Raw genomic sequence first — 22937 nt, 5'->3', positions numbered from 1 at the left:
TTAGTTGTATCCACTGTGTGCTAAGGTAAAAAACACCTGAATGACTTGTACCCACTGTGTGTTAATGTAACAAACACCTGAATGACTTGTATCCACTGTGCATTAATGTAACAAACTCCTGAATTACTTGTATCCACTATGCATTAATGTAACAAACACCTGACTGACATATCCACTGTGTGTTGATGTAACAAACACCTGAATTAATTGTATCTACTGTGTGCTAAGGTAACAAACACCTGAATAACTTGTATCTACTGTGTGTTAATGTAACAAACGCCTGAATGACTTGTATCCACTGTGTGCTAATGTAACAAACATCTGAATTAGTTGTATCCACTGTGTGTTAATGTAACACCTGAATGTCTGTATCTACTGTGTGCTAATCTAACAAACACCTGAATGACTTGTATTCACTGTGTGCTAATGTAACAAACACCTGAATTAGTTGTATCCACTGTGTGTTAATGTAACACCTGAATGATTTGTATCCACTGTGTGTTTATGTTACACCTGAATGACTTGTATCCACTGTTAACCCAGGTGAAGTGAGATGGTGGTGGTACGCCAATAAGGAGAATAGTATCAGCAATCTACAAAACGAAATCTACAAAGCGTTAGACACATATTATCATGGGAACACCTATCAGGACATTCAAATTCAAACTGGATTGTATAGCATGGACGATACCAATGTAATTGTGAGTACACAGGATATGGATGTCTTTTTTGTCAACCTTAATTTTTCCAATACATTAAGCATACCAACTTGCAATACACAACACACTCGTAATATACAACATACAGGTCCTAATTTAGAATATAGTGTTAATAACATAATATCAAAATTACCGAGTAATTCAGTTATATACAATGATACAACAGATGCTATACCTGATAGATGTAGAGGGAATTGTCAATTATTGTTACAGCAAGAGTTGCAGAATATGAATAATGACACACTTATGGAATATAGTATATATGAATATTATAATGTAGATGGCAAGGTCAATGACACTAGTGGGGACGAAATAGACCCATTAAGAAGTAGAAATAACGATCACATTAAAAATAGAATCGCATGTGAACAAACTAAATTTTTCATGGAAAATAACAGAGATGTTAATTTTTTCATTGACTGCAACCCAGAATGTTATTTTGAACCAAGTATGGATTTGGATAAATATGGTGCAATAGAGGACAACAATATTGGAATAGACAGCGTATTTAATACAACTGACAATGTTTTTTTAAGTAATCCCATTATCATGACTAATGATATGGGAGATTTTAAAGTATTTAATTATTCTACATTGTCAGTTAATGAAAAACAAGCAAACCTTTTTTCAAGAGGTTTTAGCTATGTCCCATGTAAGAAAGGCAATTTAGTGGAATCTGTATTGGATTTAAAATTATTCACCCGAAAATTAAATTTAAAAGTTTTTTTCCAGAACGACATTGATGGCCACAATAAGCAACATAAAAAGTTTAGTAAACCTAGCATATTCAATCCCCCCATGAATGACAATATTGCCACCTTTGAAAAGATAAGTGAAAATGACATGAGGATGTTTTATAAAGCATATAAGGAAAATATACATTCCAACATGACTAAAGAAGAGCAAATTATAAAAGAAATATGTAATATGAAGCATATTAGAATTATGAGGCCCGATAAGGGCAATGGAATGGTTATCACTGACAACAGTGATTATATTTCCTACATGACAAACATGTTATTGGGTGAGGCATACACTGAAGTGAGCAAGAATGAAATTAATATTGCTTTTAAGAAAATAGATTTGCAATTGGATGATATGTTATATCAAGGGGAAATTTCGGAGATTGAATATGAATATTTACACAATGATAATCTCATTATAAGTGGAATCTTTGGCATACCCAAGGTACATAAGAGGTTGAACAATTTGCAGTTTCGACCCATTGTGGATGGAAAGAGAAGCAAAACCTGCTTCATTAGTCAATTTTTAGATTACCATTTTAAAGAAAGTATGTCAAGATTCCCATACATTACAAAAGATTCATGGGATTTCTTGAGTGGACTAAAAGAATTTGACATGCAAGACGGATATTATTTTGTTACAGTGGACGTATGCAACCTTTTTACAACCATACCACATGACATAGGACTCATATGGCTTGAAGAACAGTTATTTGAAACACATTTGTACGAGCAAGAAAGAATTAATACCTTTGTTAATTTGATGGAAATAGTTTTACACAATAATTTTTTGTATTATGAAGGTAGTTATTACCAGCAAATTAATGGAGTAGCAATGGGGGCACCTTGTGCCCCAATGTATGCTAATTTAATTATGAGCTACTGGGAAAACAATTACATATTTAAAACAGAGCATTACCAACACATTAAAATGTACACCAGATACCTGGATGATATTTTTATCATCTGGGATCATGATAAGAGTGCTTTAAATTTGTTCCTTGAATATATTAATATGACAGTTAGGTTTTTGAAGTTCACTTACCAGGTTAGTCAAAATGACATCACCTATTTGGATGTAAAGTTAACTTACAATAAGGAAATCAATAGTTTGAAAACAAATATTTATAGAAAGTCAACATTTTCAAACTCATACTTACATTTTAATAGCTGGCACCCTGACCATCAGAAAAAAGCCATTGTAAAGGGGCAGATGGTCAGGGCGGCCAGAATGGTGAGTGACGAACAGGATTTCATTGATGAATTACAATATATGTTACAATTATTTTCCAATAGGTGTTACCCTGAACAACTTTGTCAAAATATTTTTAAAGAGGTGAAGGAAAAAAGGAATAACAGGACATATAAAGCAATTCTTAAATGTGGATTTTTAAAGCAAACATGTACCACAGATAAATCCAGTGCTGAAACTAAGCACAGTAACATTCCTGTATATATAACAACTTTCAATGATACCTTTAAAATCATTGAGTCCATTGTTAAAAGGAATTGGAATATCCTGGTAAGGGACAATGTTTGGGGTCAATTGTTTCAAGGACAGATCAAATTTGTATATAGAAAAAGTCCGTCATTTAAGGACATGTTTGAATATAATAACAACACTATAGATAGATGTAATACTAGAATAAAAGGACATTTTAAGTGTGGTAGGTGCTCCGTATGTAGTTATATTTATTGTACTGGTACTAATATGGTTGTAAATGGTTGCAGGATTAATTTTAACGGACACTTTAACTGTTATACATCGAATGTTGTTTATCTTGCTTTATGTCAAAATTGCAGGGCATTTTATGTCGGGAAAACTAGCAGGCATTTTAGGGATAGAATTAAAGAACATTTATTAGACATCCAACATTGAAAAACAACAAATGCCTTGGCCAGGCATATTATTAGTAATGCCGACCATAAATTTAAATTTTGTTATTAACCAAGTAATATATGACCAGCAGGGTAGGGTTACACAATATGACCTGGATCTGAAAGAACTGAAATGGCAGATTCTTTTGGATTCATATAACATACCTGGCTTAAATGAATATCACACTATAACACCAATATTAAAAATAAATAGATTAAAAGGGACATAGAACTATAATTTATTAGGTTATATACTCTTATAATGCTTACAATTTGATAAATATGCTGCATTTTATTATTGTTGTCATGGTTCTTATTAATGAAACAAGTTTGCATAGTTGATACTATTATATATGAATTTATATTAATTTATTGAATTTATGATGCAATATTTGGAAAATGTATATATTGTATTTATATGTTATGGTTATTTATACATTTATATCCAAGTATTGATTACATTGCATTTTAAATATATTGTATTTATTTAGGATTTTTATTGTATTAAATTAATTCAATATTTATATATCTAGTTACAATAAGCAGCAATATATTACACCATATATTTTATTACATTTTATTTTATTAACAACATAGTTTTTGGTTAAAAATATTCAACAATTTTGGAGCAGTTTTTAGTGTGTTTTCCAAAATGCAATTAATCAATTAAATATGTTATTTATGAGCAAGTTGAAATTAATTAAGCAATGAATTGGGTGGGGTTTTATGTATTTAAGAAAGACTCACAAACTGTGCTTTGTATTCTGATGAAGTTCGTTGGTACGAACGAAACCTAGGTCAACAACAAAATTACGTTTGGTTTAATAAAGGAGGTGTTTTTACGCTGGCAGTGTGCTTTTTGCGAAGAATCTTTACATTTTGGATTATTGGAAGCAGTGTGTTTCGTTTTGTAGATTGCTGATACTATTCTCCTTATTGGCATACCACCACCATCTCGCTTCACCTGGGTTATCTGTTGGCATTTGTTTTTACTTGTATCCACTGTCTTTTAATGTAACAAACACCTGAATGACCTGTATCTACTGTGTGCTAATGTAACAAACACCTGAATGACTTGTATCCACAGTGTGCTAATGTAACAAACACCTGAATGACTTGTATCCACTGTGTGTTAATGTAACAAACACCTGTATTAGTTGTATCCACTGTGTGCTAAAGTAATAAACACCAAAATGACTTGTATCCACTGTGTGCTAATGTAACAAACACCTGAATGCCTTGTATCCACTGTGTGCTAATGTAACAAACACCTGAATGCCTTGTATCCACTGTGTGCTAATGTAACAAACACCTGAATGCCTTGTATCCACTGTGTGCTAATGTAACATACACCTGAATAACTTGTATCCACTGTGTGCTAATGTAACATACACCTGAATAACTTGTATCCACTGCTATAGTGCCACTCTGACAAACATCTTATTCTAATTTAACATTTTCTCTTGAGTTGAGCCTTAAATTGGCCCACTTGTATCAGTACTCTATCCTAGCAAACACATTTAAATAATTCAGTAAATACGTTTATAGGACATACACCACTCTATGGCCTTTCAAAACAGATGGCCCCAATGCTTTGTGACCTCAGCTCATGATTAAGTCCTACCCAGACAGCTTCACAGGAAGAGGAAAGATGAATGATATTGTTCAAAAAGTCTGAGCATCAGAGAGTTGAAATGGAGACTAGCTCATTCTGGCTAAGGTAACCAGGCTACTTTCTTGGGAATGATGTGGTGGTGTTCATGTTACCCTAAAAGTACAGGAAATCTGCATATCTGGTTTTACAAAGTCTGAAAAATATAAGGGTTGTGTCTCAACCATGTGAGAGGTAATGTGTATTCCAGTTTGGCTAGCAGGCTATATTTCTCCTTTGGCATTTCTTGTGACATTAATGTACTGATATCCATTATAATAAAAGTGGTGAACATTATTATTATTATTTTTATTATTGAATAGTTTTTATAAGCCATATATGGGATCTTAGATATATATACGCCCTCCGTCTGTCTAGTTCTTTCTCTCATTGCATTGCCATTTCCTGCATCTTCACGGGTTATTGTCAGCTTACTATGAACAACCAATTTCCCATTTTTGTGCTTGAAATAACCTATCCTATATGAATAAAAATTAAACTTACCCATCCTATGGTCAATAATTACACTATATATTAACCCCAATGAAAAAAAACTCTTTCTGCACACTGTAATCTTCTACATGTACTTTAGTTTAGCTCTTAGTTTAAATGCATGTGATCCCTTGAAACCATCTGTTTATATTTATATTTCTCTACTAAGCTGCTCAGTACTTCTGTACCCTTTGATTCTATGTTTCCTGCACTCCTGAAAGTATGCTTCCTGCACATAATTATTATATGACTTAGTTTCATTTTATTGACCTATTTTGAGCTTGATTTTTATAGAGCTGAACTACTAAATGAACCTCACCTTTTAGGATGCTTATATTAATTTGTTATCCTACCATGTGTTGTTATGATGTGCCTGGGCCTTACGTGTGCTATGTAGCAATCCAAATCCCAACAGCAAATAAGTACTTTCGTCCAAAGGAACTGGACAGGGATGACAAGATTGAGCAGGCATTGTCAGCCCATCAATTCCAGGAGGATGGAAATGGCTTGTCACACAGGAGACACCTAGCAGGAACATTAGATGCTAAACCTGGTGGGATCCGAGTCTAGCAAGGCCATGCTGTCTGAATGCGTTCATGCATGTAAGCTGAGGGCAAGTCAGCATGTGAAGGTATGCCTTCCCTTAGGAGACTGCAATGGTGGAGCTCAGAAGAGCTGCTGAGGGGGGAGAGGATACTTCCAGGCAGAATGACAATGGGCCACATCACAGCACCACCAAGGTTGGTCACTTCCTGTCACCCAAATCTTGCCAGGGAATGGAGGACTCCTACCCCCCATGAAATGAATGGGTTGATTGGGAGAAGGTAAAAGAGCTATTAGGTATAGCCTTGTGAGAAGCAAAAAAAAAAAAAAAAACATGCACCTCTGTCCAACATGTTTATTATGTTATCAAAAAATAAACCAGCATAAGCAATAATTGCAGATTTCACTGGGTACTAATTATATGTTTTTTAGGACAGAAGCATCCCTCTTTGCTGGACAAAGAGAATAAACATGTCAATAACATAATTCTGACCTTCCCTCGGAATTCTTTGGCTACTGCCTTGTAGTCTTCATAAGTCTTAGTAAAATCTTTGGAAGTCTTGGCAATGAACAGCAGAAGGTGACTGTCGATAGGTATATGGAAAATCTTCACTGATGTCTGCAAAAATGTCAAATATAAAAGTTAAAAAAGAAATGTTTAAAACAGGCATCAAAATAACATGTCTTGTTTTACATTGAAAGAGGTCAGGAAATACTCTGGAGGATCATTCTTTCTTTCCTTGTGCTCTTAGCTATTTTTGATTTCTTTAGCTGTTATTGCTGCCTACCTCACTCCATTCTTTGTACTCTTCGTCTCATGTCTTTAAAATCTACTTACAATTTGTTAGTGCCTCTTAATGACCTTTGTTTATTGCATACTGTACTTACTAATGTTATTTATATACACACACACACACACACACACACACACACACACACACACACACACACACACACACATATATAAAATTCTGTAGTTATTAATGTTTGAAAACTTACTTCTGTTTCACTGTGCAACTGTCTTACCTTAAGGCCCAGGTAGTGGCTGAAAAGGATCTTGTACCACTCAATCAAGCTGGTAAACAACAAAATAAATAAATGACAGAGATTCAAGACACTGATGACAAAGGCAGCATGTTTTCCATATTTTGGGAATGTAATACCTTCGCCACACTAACTGTTAACTTTTTTTGTTTCTCCAAGGCCATAGCAAAAGCAGAGAGTTTAAAAAACATGTTTGATAGCTTATTTCAGTAGGAGTTCTGCATTCTTCCTGTTTTACACATTAGCTTTTAACTGGTACCTATTCACTACAGGCAGTTCTGAATGAAATAATAAAAAAAATGAAAATGCTGCAATGCGTCAAACAGTTTTAAATACATCTACAATGAAAACGTGACGCATTCTGTAGAAATATTTGCTTTCTTTTTATGGCTAGTGTTTACTTGAATATACATCTGCAGTTCTGTTACATGTCCTACCTTATGACTAGCATTACATAATTCACTTTTGAATGGGGTGTGCCCCACAAGAAGTCATCCAACATGTCTTTGGTGACTACAAAGCAGAAATGCATTTAATTTTTTTTACTTTGTACCCAGGTGATTAACACCTGCAGAAAATGACAATGTTGGATGTGCAGATTATTTGCATGGAGAGTACTAAGATTCAGTGATTTCAGGTACAAGAAGGTGAAACCACTAGATTCATTTCCAAGGAAGTGTAAAAATGGATGTTTTATTGAAAGCAAAGGCAAAGCAGCACATAGATTCTGTGATCACAGGTTAAGTAAATCAGCCAATGACAAAATGGCTAAACTACAGTTTTAACCAGAAAAGATGCTCAGAGGCAAAACAGTCTAAATCTGGTTTCTTAACTCATTCAAGGAGCTGTGTCCCCCATATCTATATATCCATATATCCATATATATATATATACACACACACACACACACACACACACACACACACACACACACACACACACACACACACACACACACACACACACCATCCTACTCCTTGGGGAGAACAAGAGAGATCACTACACTGGAAAAAGGGGAAAATCCTCTTTGGCTTCAGTATTCTCTTGCTCTGCCTAAACCACTATTCAGCTGGTTTATCTGCTTCCTTGAGATCACTACAGTCAGGCTTGTTTCTTCTCGCTGCATCTAGCAACCATCAGCCTTCCCATTTCTGAAGGCTGAGAGATAGTCATGGAAGGCCATTATCCAGGCAGCCATCAGAGTTATATGTTTAGCCTCACTGTCCCATGTGACAACCTGATATGTGCAGGATTCCTACAATGCCTCTGCAGTGACTAATGCATACTTCTGTGCATCAGTCAGATTAAACCTACTGTTTGAATGCAGCATTTTGTGTCTCCATATGTTGGCCTCAACTTCTGCATGCTGCACCACCTGTTTCTGCAGTGTCAGTCATGCAGAGCTGACTGGACTGCTGTCTCCACCAGGATGAGTGGGCTAGTAGCAGCCATCCACCCCCCCCCCAACTTTGACCTGTTTCTCCAGCATCTGTACCTCTAGTTGATGCTGGTTTGTCTGGCTGCAGTCAAGACTTTATACCACTGCTCCACAGAGCCAGCTTTTACTGCACAAGCATTTGCTATGATTCTTAACCTGACATCAGTAGTAATCTACATATTATTTCCTTTCTCTGCAACTGATTTAGAAGTCAGCAAACTAAATTTATCACCATCAGCAAACATTTTCTTGAATTATCTTGTCAATTAAGGCATAACAGCTCTTTAAGCTTCTATGTTGTCTTTACTGTGTCCATTTCTAGCATTGTAGAATGAGCTTGGTTATGCACATTAATAACAGCAATGTTATAAAATATGTATGTCCTGTGATGGTAAGCCCACATTTCTGCCTTGAGCAAACTTTGGCCTTCACTGTTAAGTATTATTTCAAGTCTATGATGGTCTGGCAAAAGAACAGGTTGTATCCAAAGGATGTGTAATGTGCCATACTATGTATGTAAGTGGGAGGTCAAACCTCTTTCTCATAGCTACGCCTTGCAGTGCTATTGTGGATACAGGCCTATGTAATTTAGCCTGCATTGTTAATTCCCTAGCAAGCTCTGAAGAGTCAGGGCACTCTGTCACATTTATTTTAATGGAAAATGATCTGCTGTCATCGATTTGTCTTCTGTAAATTCTCTTTACCTTAACTGAATTACACCACTTCTCTGAGGAATTATACGGGGCACATATACATCACTGCTTTCAAACACCTTCTGTGTTTGTAACTGTTAAGTACTTTTCACCTCTTTTCATTGTGATTCTTTAAAATTTGAACTAAGAAGGTCTAGAAGTCAAAGTAACTAAAGATCATCACATATCAAAAGAAAAAGACCGTGCATTTTTATACCCCTCATTTTGAAGTGAATTTCCTAAAAAATAAAATAAAACAGAAGTCAAAAGAGACTTGCATAGATGAACAGGAGCACTTTAAAGTGGTGGAAGGGGATATAATGCAATACGAAGCTCCAGCTACACAGAAGTGCTTAATGCAGGAAACAAAGAGAAACAGGTGCACGTTGGTCAAAGACATAAGAGCTCTGCATATACCCAAAAAGAATTGAAGATACATAACCAAAGGTGTTGAATTCATAAATGTAATGGTTAAAAAGTGACAGATTAGTGAACAAGAATAAAATACTGCCTGGCCAGGTGTGGTAGATTCCCATATGTTTCTAGGCTGATTCTCATAAGCCTCAATAGTGGGTAGGGATGAGGCACAGTGCCCATGCCAAATCTGTGGCAAATACTCCCTGCCTTGGAAGAAGTACTCAAAGAAAAGTATATAGTTGGTGAGTCATCTAAGTATGGTCTACTAATGCTCCATTTTCTGTTGTCTGCATGTTATTCAGTCCCCTTTTGCTGTATTTGTTAATTTATTCACATTCAAGCTCAGGACTTGCAAAATTCCCATTTATTCTTTAATGTCTCATTACTTGTGTCTGTTTATATAAGTGCTCACTGTCTATAGCATGACTCTTGAGGCAAATTTTTACTATCCTGTATTTTACTAAAATGCAGGAGATATCTTTCACAATTGTAAGGAAAATTGAAGTATCAATCAGAGGATATTACTACTGGTTTAGAATAACGATGACAGCAATTTATTTACTGCCAAAAATCCATCTCTTTCAAAGAATAATATTAGACATTATACGTTTTCATGAGGGATAGCTGTTGATAGTAGGGGGCTAGAAAAGGATATTCTAAGAGGCAGATGTCACGGGGAAAAAGAGCTATATTTATCAAAAATGGAATCTGTAAATAACTACAGACTGCCCTAGGACTGTTTGAAAATAGTCAATAAGCATACATGAGTAGAGTACATGTACTACTCCCAAAAGTATTCTAGATGACCAAGAATAGGTAAGGGTTTTGTAAATAAAGAGAAGGGTTCCCAAATAACTGAAATCATGTGCATGTACTTAAGTAAATTGCAATAAGAGGCAGGGGAGATAAGGAATTGATACTGGTGCTTTCCCACATACAACCTGTGAAATGTGAACTTTAAGCATTGGTTGAAAGAAGAATTAGATACACTAGTGTGGGGGTGGAGTGAATGGTGGAAGGTTGGGAAGAGATAAAGAGAAAACTTAAAAAATAGTAATAGAATAAACATTAAGGCAGAGGAGGAAGGACAAAATTAGAAGGCAGAAGGACATGGAAATGATTATAGACTTAAAAAAAGTGAAGAGAACAATCCATAGAAAAGGAAGAGAAATTATTTAGCAAGGTGCAAGAAGTGCAGAGGGAAGGATATTCTAGAGTCAAGATGCAACAGGTGGCTATGAAGGGTCTTCTTCTTCTTCCTCTTCTTTCAGCTTTTCCCGGTTACAGGTCACCACAGCGGATCACTTGTCCACTCATGATTGGCGGTGGAGTTTTATAGTGCCGAGTTGCCAGCCCAGCGCCCAACCTTCATGGAAGGCACACACATGCACACACTCACACCTAGGGCAAATTTAGTGTATCCAATCCACCTACAGCATGTCTTTGGGATGTGGGAGGAAACCCACACGACCACAGGGACAACATGCAGACTCCACACAGAAGGCACCCCAGCCGAGGATCGAACCGGAGAACGTCTTGCTGCGAGGCGGCAACGCTAACCACTGCACCACCCTGGCCGCCCTGGCTGTGAAGGGTCTACACCATGCTAATACTCCCAGAGCAATGACAGTGCTTGTTGCTAGACTCAGACAGCAGTGACTGAAACTGCAATCAGTCAGTTATGATGACCTTTGATGAGGAAATCAATGACTAAGAGGGGTAGAAATATTAGAGGTTTTCAAAGCCTGCTATGAAACATTATATAACACAGAAACTAAAATGGGAAGGATGAGAGAATCCATAACAGCATATCTAAGTGAACTCCCTCTCCCAAATGTACAGAAAAGACAGAGGAAAGAGTTAAAAGGAAGGGTGTAGGAAAATGATATCAAATAGGCAATAATGACTCCTTACCCCCTCTGTCTCTAAATGACAAAAATATTCTACTTTCAAAATTTGAATACAGTTTGCCTTTGCTGGCTTTGCATTTCTCTTACAATTTCATTGCATGTCATGGTTATTTTTTACAGTTACTGGAAAGGGTACACTAGTACAATTTTTGGACCTTACTATTCAAATGGCTGTATTAAATAAAACCTTTTCTGGCAAGGTGTTTCGAAAGGAAACTTTTACTAATAACTACTTATACTTTAGTAGCCACCACCCCTCATACATGAAGTTCAATATTTTTCGTGGACAAGTCATTCGCGTTAGTAGATTTATAAATGGTGATTCTGTGTTTCTTGATGAAGTGGCAACCCTTATTAAGATGTTTAAAGAAAGGGGTTACCCAGAAGACAAGCTACACACTATTAGTAATGAAGAGATACAAAACTGTTCATCCATGTTCTCTCCTACACTAATTAAAGGGTTTAGTCCCAAGGCAAGAGAGGTTGATACTGGAAATACAGACCATAGTCGTGCATTTCCCTTACCAATAAGTGTTGACAGCCCAAGTATTAGAAACATCTTATAATCTAACTGGAAAATCATATTGCGCAACCCAGAACTGGCTAGTACTTTTGGTGAATTTACCAAATTTGTTTTAAAAAAAGCTGTTAATTTGAAACAATTTTTAGAAAGGAATGTTAAAATCAAACAAGTTATTCCGATACAATCAGTTGGGACGTTTCCTTGTTTATCATGCAAACAGTGCTGATATATTAGTGGCACTAGTAGTGTATCAGTGCTGATATATTAGTGGCACTAGTAGTATATTAGTGCTGACACATTAGTGGCACTAGTAGTGTATCAGTGCTGATATATTAGTGGCACTATTAGTGTATATGTCCAAGCAGTAGAAAACTCAAAAGGATTTCTGAACATTTATTTGCTATTAAAAATAAAGATTTATCTAATGCTTTAGCTAAAAACAGTGTCATCTGTGTGGGGTTTCGTAAATTTCAATTATTTTTGTATTAGAGAAAGTTGACACTACCCCCCTTCACTAGTAGTTGTAACAATGTACTGGAAGTTTGTTAACTTAAATGGCAAATTTTACTTAAAGCAGATCAGATTCCTGGATTGAATGAAATGATCAACATCTAATGTATTCTTAGAAGCAGATTTGTTTAATTTTATTGTTGATTTACTTACTATATATATATATATATATTTTTTTTTTTTTTTTTTTAACATTTAATAGAATTGTCACATGGTATTATAAATACTATATAAAACCTGCTATAGGTGCTTGTTTCTTTAAATCTAGATGGTCTCAGTTCAAAATGTTCTGAGCGGTTCTATTGGGCTACAGTTCATTACATCAGACTAACTGATATTATTTAAATGATCATGTATTGCACACCAGATTTTTCTGATGAAGTTCTTGGATTCGCAATAAAAGAACGAAAATGCTAATTTATCTGGTGGTGGGGGTTTTTTTCAGAATTGTGCTGGTAGCAGTCTTTTGAGTAAGTTTTTTTGTGACTTTTCAGTTTTACCTTACTTCCTTGATGGCTCCATTGTTAGTTTATTTCTCTTACAATACTCAGAGATTAAAAATCTCACAAAACAATATCTTAAGATTCATTCTTCTAGCATATCCTCATACACCATTGTAACTTACTTAATGACAGTAACACATAGGTTAACCTTTCTTCTTGGCACTCAACTTTTCAGAATCTTAAACTTGGGTTACTACCCCCCCCCCCCCCGAAAACAATATTCATGTTTAGTCACCAAAATTACACCTTGAGAATCTCTCTCCATAACAACCTTTCTCCTCAGCCATCCACACTTAAAAAGTGCTATTCAGGAAGGAGTATTCTGTAGACTAGAGCCTGCCATTTGGAATCACCTCCCCACAGAAGTAAAAGCTTGAGATACACTAGAGGTCTTTAAACAGGCTCTTGTTAATACCAGATAACAATTCAAGTTATCAGTGCTCTACATATTAATGTCTTTGTACCTGAATCTCACGTGTTACTCTAAATGTTATCTGATGTTTCCCTATGGTATATGGAATAGCTTGGGGAAAGACCATCCCCAAGAAATAGAGAAGGCTAGGAGCACCAGACATGGTGAAATACCTGAAAGACAAAGAATGGGGGTGGCACTGGCAGAACAATGAATACCAGGTGGTATAAAGGACATGTTGAAGAAGGAGAATCCCTGACTGCGTCAAAAAGACCTGGCAGAACTTTTTTTGGGGGGTCAGGGGCACATAGAGAGAATTAATCACCTTGTATTTGTGACACTTTGGAGAGAGGTGAACAAGGAGTTTAGACATATGCCTCTTTTCAGTGGAAACAAGATATTCTGGTGATAGGAGCAAGAAAGGAGGTCCTGCGGGGTAGAACATCTGCAGGGAGTTGGTATAAATGGGAGATCAACCTTAAATGTTAGAATCAAATGAAGACTAAAGGGGTAATTATTTTACCAACAGTTCATTCATCCTAGCCACATCTTGTTTGGTATTATATAAAGGGGTAGTAATGTCATAGTTAGAAGCCCAAACAAAATTTGATCTGAATCAACACTATGAGTGTAGTTCAACAGGCTAAGGTTGAAAATGTAGGAATGAAGCTGGGCTGCCAGTATTGAAGAGGAGTGGCCAGAAATGTTAAAGTGAATATTGCAAATAAGGAAAGGAGATGCAGGAAGGTAGGGACAGATAGTATGGACTTAAAGGCAGCTACAAAAAGATCACAAAGAAATTAGTCTGAAAGTTAAGAATGGATGGCAGAGGTTGGTAAGGGTAGAAATAATGAAAAAAAAAAAAGAACGGGACCTAGTATGTCTAACTCCAATGAAGATGATAACAAATAGTTGAGAATATTTGCACAGCAATATGTGCACAAGTATTTCTATGCACTGCAAATGATAGCCAGAACTTTTCAAATGATAGAAAGAAGCTGCTGGAGATGTGAAGGAAGTGGCACGTGGGGAACGGCAACACATATTTTAGCACTCTAGGAAATTGCAAGAATTTACAGAGAGACTAGAGGAAATAAATAAATAAGGTAAGAATGACCTGAGAATTCTTCAGCATGAACTTACTGTACCATTATATCTGTTATTTACTTGGTTGTTTTATTATGAGGAGATTCCGCAAGATTGGAGATGTACACATGTTAAATCCTTCAAGAGAAAATGGGATAGGACAAACTCAGAGTCGTATAGACCCATAAGTTTATGTTCTTGTTGTAGAAAAATAAAGGAAAATGTTATTTCAGATAAACTATTGTCAGAATTGGAAAGGTTGGAACTTGAAATCATATACAAAGCAAGCATATGTTGAAAATAAATCTGTAACTACCTGTAACATGATGTTTTATAATAACAGCTATAAATGAAGAATTGTGCTGTGATGCTATTTATATACAAATAACTGCAGACTTTAATAGAATTATGCACAAAACAATGATCGATACATCAGTACAGCCAGATATTAATGTAGTCTTGATACAGCAACTGGACAGCTGAAATTCTAGGTTATAGTCAGAGTGTCCCACATGACCCTGTCCTAGGCCTAGACTTGTTTAACCTGCATGTTTCAGATCTATATTTTTCATCAGATGTCATGCATAGTCTGCATGCAGATTACTTGAAAATGGCTAAATTGATTATATTTATTACAGACAGGGCATTTCTACAAAATTTACAGTCTGGGCACAGGAGAATAAAATACTGATAAGTACACCAAAAACTTAGCATGTGAGATTTGGGACACATAGACTAAAGGGTAAATATTTAATACAGCAAACAATAATTGAAAGTGGCAATTCATTTAAACACCCGTATAGATCCAGCTTTTGAGTTTTTCTGATCATATCGGCCAATTGGCCAATGATAGTCATAAAACTATAGGCTGTACAAAAGATTTATAAAGTCTAGGAAATCAGAAATAAAGGAATGTGTTTTTAAGTTACATCAAACGCAAGCTAGAGTATGGAGTAATAATAATATGGAAACCTTGTAAGAACACTGACATGAGTTAGTTGGATAAAGTACAGTGGAAATATACCAAGGACATCTATGGATGTGAAAATTTGAGTTATTATGAAAGATTAAAATATCTGAATGTATAGGACTGCGGTGATGGTGCTGCGGTAGCGTTGCCGCCTCACAGTTAGATGTTGCCCGTTCGATTCTCAGTTAGAGCGTCTTCTGTGTAGCGGCATGCATGAATGGGCATTCCTTCATTGAAGGTTGTGCGTTAGGCCCGGCAAGCCAGTACATAAAAATCTACTGCTAATCATTAGCGGACCGGAGTTCCACTGTGGCGACCCCTAACCGGGAAAAGCCGAAAGACACAAACAAAGTGAATTATTTTGCGGTGGTGGTGCTGCTGCGGTAGCATTGTCGCCTCATAGCAAGATGTTGTCCCGTTCGATTCTCAGCTAGAGCGTCTTCTGTGTGGAGGCATACGTGAATAGGGCGTGCCTTCATTGAAGGTTGTGCGTCAGGACTGGTAACCCAGTACGTAAAAATCCACTACCAATCATTAGCGGACCGGAGTTCCGCTGTGGCGACCCCTAACCAGGAAAGGCCGAAAGACACAAACACAAACCATACAGTGTTCCTATAGATATTTAAGAGGGAGACCTTATTCCTATAGATATATATATATATATATATATATATATAGGGCATTTAGAGGCAACTACATCTGGGAATGTTTAGGGTTATCAAAAAGTAGGAGAGAGTCATTAGACAACCTATGTAGAAGATTTTATAGGAATTATAGCTGTACTAATTGGTTCTCTGACAGTGTAGCTGATGCATGGAATAGACTACCAAATTATATAAAAGTAAGCATTATGTTAGATATTTTTAAGAAGAACTTTGACACTTACGGGAATGATAGTTTTAGTATATTGGCAGGCTAGAAGGGCCCATGACTGAAATATTTATATGTATGCATGTATGTATGCATGCATATATATATATATATATATATATATATATATATATATAAATCAAGTAAAGGTGGGACTGCTAGGAATTGTTGCATTAGCAGTAAAGAAGGGTAATTACTAGGAGATGGGAACAAAAGGAAAAACCGTAAGAGAGTAAAGTAGTACAGATTGTTGAAGAAGTAAGAGAGAAAGTGAAGAGCGAGAGGGTCCCAAAGGACTTGGGAAATTTGTTTAAAGATGGATGCCCTGTCGGACTTTCATGAACGAACACTGAATGGTAAACAAGGAATAAAGAACTATGCAGTGCTACAATAGAATTCAGAGCACCTGAAAACTCAGAAATTTAACTGATAATTGACAAGTGTTTTTGAACATTAACTCTGTCTGCAGAGGCTGAGTTATGTTAAAGATGTACCGTTTTTAAAGCTACTGTTTTGTATGAGTCAAAGTGCACAACTGTATTGTTCTTGCAGTAAGCAGAAAATTCCAGAACGACCAAATGAGGCTAAACATGGTTTAACATGAAGTATGTAGCCATTAGTATTGGGTCAACTTACAAAGTATAGTTAGTACTCACCACTATGAACATATAAAACGTGAGTTATAGAGCTCTGATGGAGAAGTTATTCACCATGCATGTTGATTGACAGTTGTGTAATGCAAGTAAATGAAACATAAAGAAAAAAATAATCATTTTGCGTGACTGCTTTGCACAGCTTTAGCATTTTATATGGTTTAATCCAGTGCAACACTACAACCCCCCCCCCCAAAACTAAAAAGCATATTTTATCAAAGGATTCTTCTTTTTTCTGTTTAGCTACTTAGCAGAGAACATTCTTATTTTCCATCTCATAGGATTGGTCACTCTTGAAGATAACTTGCTGCCAATGTTCACAATCCCACTTTCATTGAAGTGTGGTATTCATAAAAATTGTTTTTAACTGTATATAAAATGCGCAAGCAAAAGCTAAGCCTTTTGTTGGAGAAATTTTAGTTAGATTAATAGATTTTTTGCTGCATGCCAGAATATTACAGAACAATATCAAACACAGTAGCAAAAGTTACAGAGGACAATTAACCTCAAGGCTAAGGGAGAATTCTCTTACCTATAGTGGTGATGACTTTGAAGATATGTGTGGAATGTGGGAAGACTTTCTCCCATAATAATGTGGGGTTTTTTTTGCTATTGCTTTACTATGTTAATGAGAATAATGTTTTGTGCTTGTTATAGAGGTATGAATCCCTTAAGCTGCAAATGGGTATTTCAGAAGAGACGACATGCAGATTATTTATGTACGTTTTACTCTTTACAACTGCTGAAGGACACAGCAGACAGAATGTTTGCTGTTGTATGCTGGCCTGAATCATTTCTTTCACTGCAATCTGACAAGCGAGTCAAAAATACATACAACCTTGCAATGTTTTCAAAGTAACCTGAGCTACCAGATAACATTGTTATTTTTTTATTATTTCTTTGTTAATAACATGGTATACACTCTAGTAATAAGACCTTCTTATCAGGAGCAACCAGGAAGCACTGCTTAGTTAAGTGACTTGCTTAGTCACCCAAGAAGAAAGAGCGAGATTAAGGAAATCACACCTAAAATTACAGGATGCTGCTTGTTAGCAGTTTCTTGCCTTACTCCTCTGCACTAAACTGCCAGTTTATCAAAAATAGATGACATTATTTGCTGCCACTTCTAAATCGGCTATCCTCAGATCAAGCTCTTAAAAAACAGCAAATCATTTGATCAAGCAGTAACTGTCTGAAAAATGTTTGAATTCAATCACTGACATACCACCTCAAATAGATTAATTTCTACTTTGAACATGTTTAAGACACAGGGGAGCATTCATGGTCATTTATGCAAATGCATTTAGGCTATCTGCGGTGTCCATGAATGAGCGCAGCTGAGCAGTGATTCATAGAGGCCATTTACGCAAATATGCTATGATCTCATATGAAAATGTACTAATAATGAGATGCAAATGAGGAATGATGTAACTCAGTACATGCTTATAAAGTATTCTCTATACCATTTGTAATTCACAGTGAAGTTTTTGCATTTGTTTGAGCTGAGCTGCCTCCAGACACATTATATAAAGTGAAGTCTCACTATATCTATCCGAGTTCCAATCCACGATAATGCTGTCACTGGCTACTAGTTTAGTTTTGCTATTTCCAGGTGTGAGTTGCTTATCTTGGCTGGGACAAAACCGCTTGCACCAAGGGGCACTCACAAGCCAAGAAGGCGAAAAAATAAGCAAAGGATAATGCATTATAAATTTGACAATCAGGAAATCCAGAGTGGACAGGGACATCATAAGGGTCTTAGTGGGTACGTTTGACCCCCACAGGGGTACTGAATGAATGCATGGATTTCCTATCCCTGTGGATACTAAAGTACATATAGCCCTCACTATACCTGCCATGAGGACCTTCCAGAGACAGACAGGGGACACGTTGTGATCTCACAGAGACAGACAGGGGACACATTGTGATCTCACACAGACAGACAGGGGGACACATTGTGATCTCACAGGCTTCTGCCTTGAGAATACTGCAGCAGTTCCTGAATGTACTTTTGGCACATGTGGATCAGTGCATCTATTTCCCAATGTCACCTCAGGACCAACACAGGACTATGTGTCCTTTTATGGAGTGGCACATTTGCCTTAGTTCAATAGGTTGCACCAATGTTGCAATTAGGGTATCTTCTAGTCCACAGAATGAACATTACAGCAATAGGAAGGGCTACCAGGTAGTGTGTGATACATTGGGGTGCATCACTAACATTTTAGCATCCTGGCAGTGCACATGATTCCCATATCTGGCACACTAGCTCAGTGCACCACCTTTTCCTGTGTGGTAGGATGCCCAGTGATCATCTTGTTGGTAAGTGGAAAAAATATATATGTATATGTATTGCTGAATACTACATTTTTTGTTTTGTTTTGTTCCCCCCCCCCCACACACACACACACACACACACCTTCTATCTCTGTCCCTCTCTTTGCAATGGAGATGTATAACACATTCCTGTTTTAGACCCATATTGTCATCATGAGGGTATTTGGCCTCCTGAAAAGCTATTTTAGGTGCTTGGATGAGTCTGGGGGTGCCCTTCAGTATGGCCCAGCTGTTGCGTGAAGGATGTTTACTGTTGCTGCAGTCTTCATAACATGATCATGTGATGGTCTGGAAGTGAAGTGGCCCATGCTGTCACTGCAGCTCCCAGTTGCAGTCCCACTATGACTAATGATGAACAGCCAACAGCAGTAGCAGTAAGGGACCCCGTGCAGCAGGCCTGTGCATGGCATATGGCTGCACAGGTAAAGATGCAGTGTTTAGTCCAGAACTATGGACCACGATAATCAAGTTAGTGTCTCCTTTCTTGTAAAAATCACAGAGTATAATTGATGCATGCAGTGATATATGTAGGCTATGTTGTGTGATGCATGGTCTGCTGTCACTGTTCATCTGACATTCTCTCTCATCTTAAAATGTTTTCTTTTTTCATCTTTTACAAACATTGTTCATGTTATTGTTAGTGACCTCAGAGACATAAAAAATATCATCATTTGTGTAGTGGTGAAAGCGAAGTGGCAGCTGTGTAAATACACATGGCAAGATACTCATTTTAATCTGTAATTCTCATTATATTTCTCCTCAAAATTTTTATTTATTAATACTTTTTTGTTGCAGTTAACTGCCACTTGTAACAATGGTAATGCATATAGCATTGATTTTTTTCCATCTTTCCTTTATGGTTTACATAGCAGGTTTACAGGCATGAAATGCACACATTTGCATACATTTGCAAAGTTGGCCCCCTAAAAATGCATCCCCTTTTTCACATTTTTGCACAAGTGGTTGGGGTGTCACTTCAACAGTGACAATCATCTACAGCTAAGGTTTACAATGCCGAGTGGCTAGCCCTGCCGTGACAGTTTTTCCACACAGCACAATCACATGCACACTCACACCTATAGCCAATTTAGAGTGTCCAGTCCACCTACTGCATATCTTTGGAATTTAGGAGGAAACTGGAGTACCCAGAGGAAACCCATGTGAACACGGGGAAGACATACAGAATCCACACAGAAGGCACCCCAGCTATGAATTGAACCAGAAACCTCTTTCTGTGAGGCAACAACACTATCCCCAGTACCACTGTGCCAATCCCCAACAAAATATTTCTTGTTTTATCTTATTCCCTTTCAAGTTAAACATGTTTCTTTGAAGCTGAAAGTATCAAGCTACAGAATTGTGTCAGACATGATTCACAGTAGTTCAAGATGAAGCAAGTCATACACATCTCCTAAAGATAGGCTAAGTAATGGTGCAAATGATTTTGAAGAGAGGCTACCATGAGAACTGTAAGGTGTCCTGACCTACTTGATGCAGGTGATCCTGCAGACACTGATCTGACAGTACTGCATGACCATGACCTTGAATGGGATGTTCTGCTAGGTGTACATGAACAATGATGTGACCTGCATGAAATCTGTTGTGCTTGTTCATCTAGACTATTTACAATGCTTTCCTGAGAAGCAGTTATATTCTCATGTGATTTGCCCCCACATGTCCTGACATCCTCTTCCCCTTGCAAGACCAACTCAAGCTTGACTCTGGAATGTCCTAACTAGTGTACGAATGAAGGTGGCCATTGATGCATGGTGTGCCACTATACTATGCATTAGTGTGATCATGGCATTATCCCTATTCTGTGCCATTTCCAAGTAGCAACAAAAATCCTCACTTATGCCATGGAGGACTCTGAACATTTCCAGCTAACTGTCTGTGGCACTTTTATGAGCCCTAAGAATGCCACATCATATTTCCTGTTAGCAGCCAATGCTTTATGTGTAGGTATCTGTAATAAATTCCTGTACCTGGCTCACCTTTGTAAAGGTGTCCCTGTGGATGCTGTTACTTCTGGATGTCTGCCATCATCCTGAAGGTGTTCCTCTGGGTTTGGAGATACTGGTGTTAAGGTGCATGGCTGTTCTTCCTGTACAGGGGTGAGTGTGATGTCATCATGTTTGTAACTTTGTGATACACTGTCACTTCCTGCAGAGTTACTAACATGTCATGGGGTTTCAGATACTGATATTAAACTTGGGGACATCCTGCCACTTTCCTCAGGCTGCCTTATAAATGTAATTATGTTATAGTTATCATTATCACCATCACTGGTATAATGTAACTGTTTCTGATGCTGACCCTGTAAGAAATTATTTGAAATCATTACAAATAATGAAATAGCATATACTGTTGTATGCTTATAAAGGGGTGAGTGGAACACTTACCAAGCACACTGCATTATTGCATTCTGTGCTGATGTACAAGGTCCAGCTATTAATAATTAATTGTCACATGTTTAATGCAATCATTCCTTGTCAGAATTCAATTATATAAATAAATATATGTTAAACTAACTTTCATTAGCAGACAGCTATTGCTGCTGTAGACATTGGTAGCACCCATGTCCACACCACCTCTGATTATTCCTGTGCCCCCATCTGTGTCATAGTCATCCCCATAGATGGATAGAAGGTATTCTTCATCTATTGTTAAGTGAAGAACTGTCAGAGGCACCCCCCTCCCCATAATGGTAAGGGAAATTGCATTCTGCCTAGCTCTACTGCTAGCACATCCTACCATATAATTTGCCCTTTTCTCACACGGAATTAATGCTCAGTTTCACAAACCCATAGCATTAATGTTGGAAACTACTTCATTCCAGGCTTTGGTCTCTTGGCTTGTTTGGGTCACCCTTTACCAAATAGAAGTTTCCCGTATGTCCTAAGGGCTGCCATAAGGACATTATTTTCCTCATGCCCTAAGTTATCTTTTCTCTGTTTTGATCCCTTATTTTATGCCATTACTACATGTTAAAAAGGACGATAATCACACAGTGAAAACTTTTTTATATAATCTGCTTTTAAACTACAAAACACTTGCTAAGTTTGCCTGCCAAACTCATAAAAAATGTTAGCTAACACAAACTACATAATTATGTATAGATGTCTCAGTCGAACCAAGTAAAATTGTTATATATCACTTGTAGTGCACTCAGTTCATTAAAGCAATCAGCTTTATGACAAAATGCTCCCTTCCCCTCCCCTCTACTATCATCATGGTCATAATACTGCAACTTTTTATTCATCACTGTCACTCAAAAATCTCCCAGTAAAGACAAATGCATGTTGATATCTTTAACACTGCAGACCTTCACAATTAAATGACTGCATTTCTACCATGTATACACACTCACTAAATGATACCAAAGTAATGATTATTTCAGTTATCACTAATCATTACCACTGCTTCTGTACTGAAATCCAACTTCTAAATAACAGTAATTACAGCAGTCATTCATTGCCATCATAATAAGCATGTAAAACCAATTTTTTTTACTTTAACTCACTAATTCCACTTATTTTAAGTTTC

At 36.9% G+C, this 22937-nt stretch overlaps 1 protein-coding gene across 1 annotated transcript in view; it reads right to left on the bottom strand.

The window, feature by feature from the left end:
- PDILT (protein disulfide isomerase like, testis expressed) overlaps nt 1-22937 on the bottom strand; it is a 261556-nt gene that overhangs the window by 95364 nt on the left and 143255 nt on the right. The window contains exon 6 of the mRNA XM_044089503.1: nt 6520-6645. Within this exon, the coding sequence (XP_043945438.1) occupies nt 6520-6645 (126 nt within the window). The remainder of the gene's footprint in view (nt 1-6519; nt 6646-22937) is intronic.

This window comes from Protopterus annectens, chromosome 12.part0, assembly GCF_019279795.1.
Source record: "Protopterus annectens isolate FY-2018-M chromosome 12.part0, PAN1.0, whole genome shotgun sequence".
Taxonomy (NCBI): domain Eukaryota; kingdom Metazoa; phylum Chordata; order Ceratodontiformes; family Protopteridae; genus Protopterus; species Protopterus annectens.
Note: the sequence above shows the minus strand (reverse complement) of the source record. Positions and strands in the feature narration are given on the sequence as shown.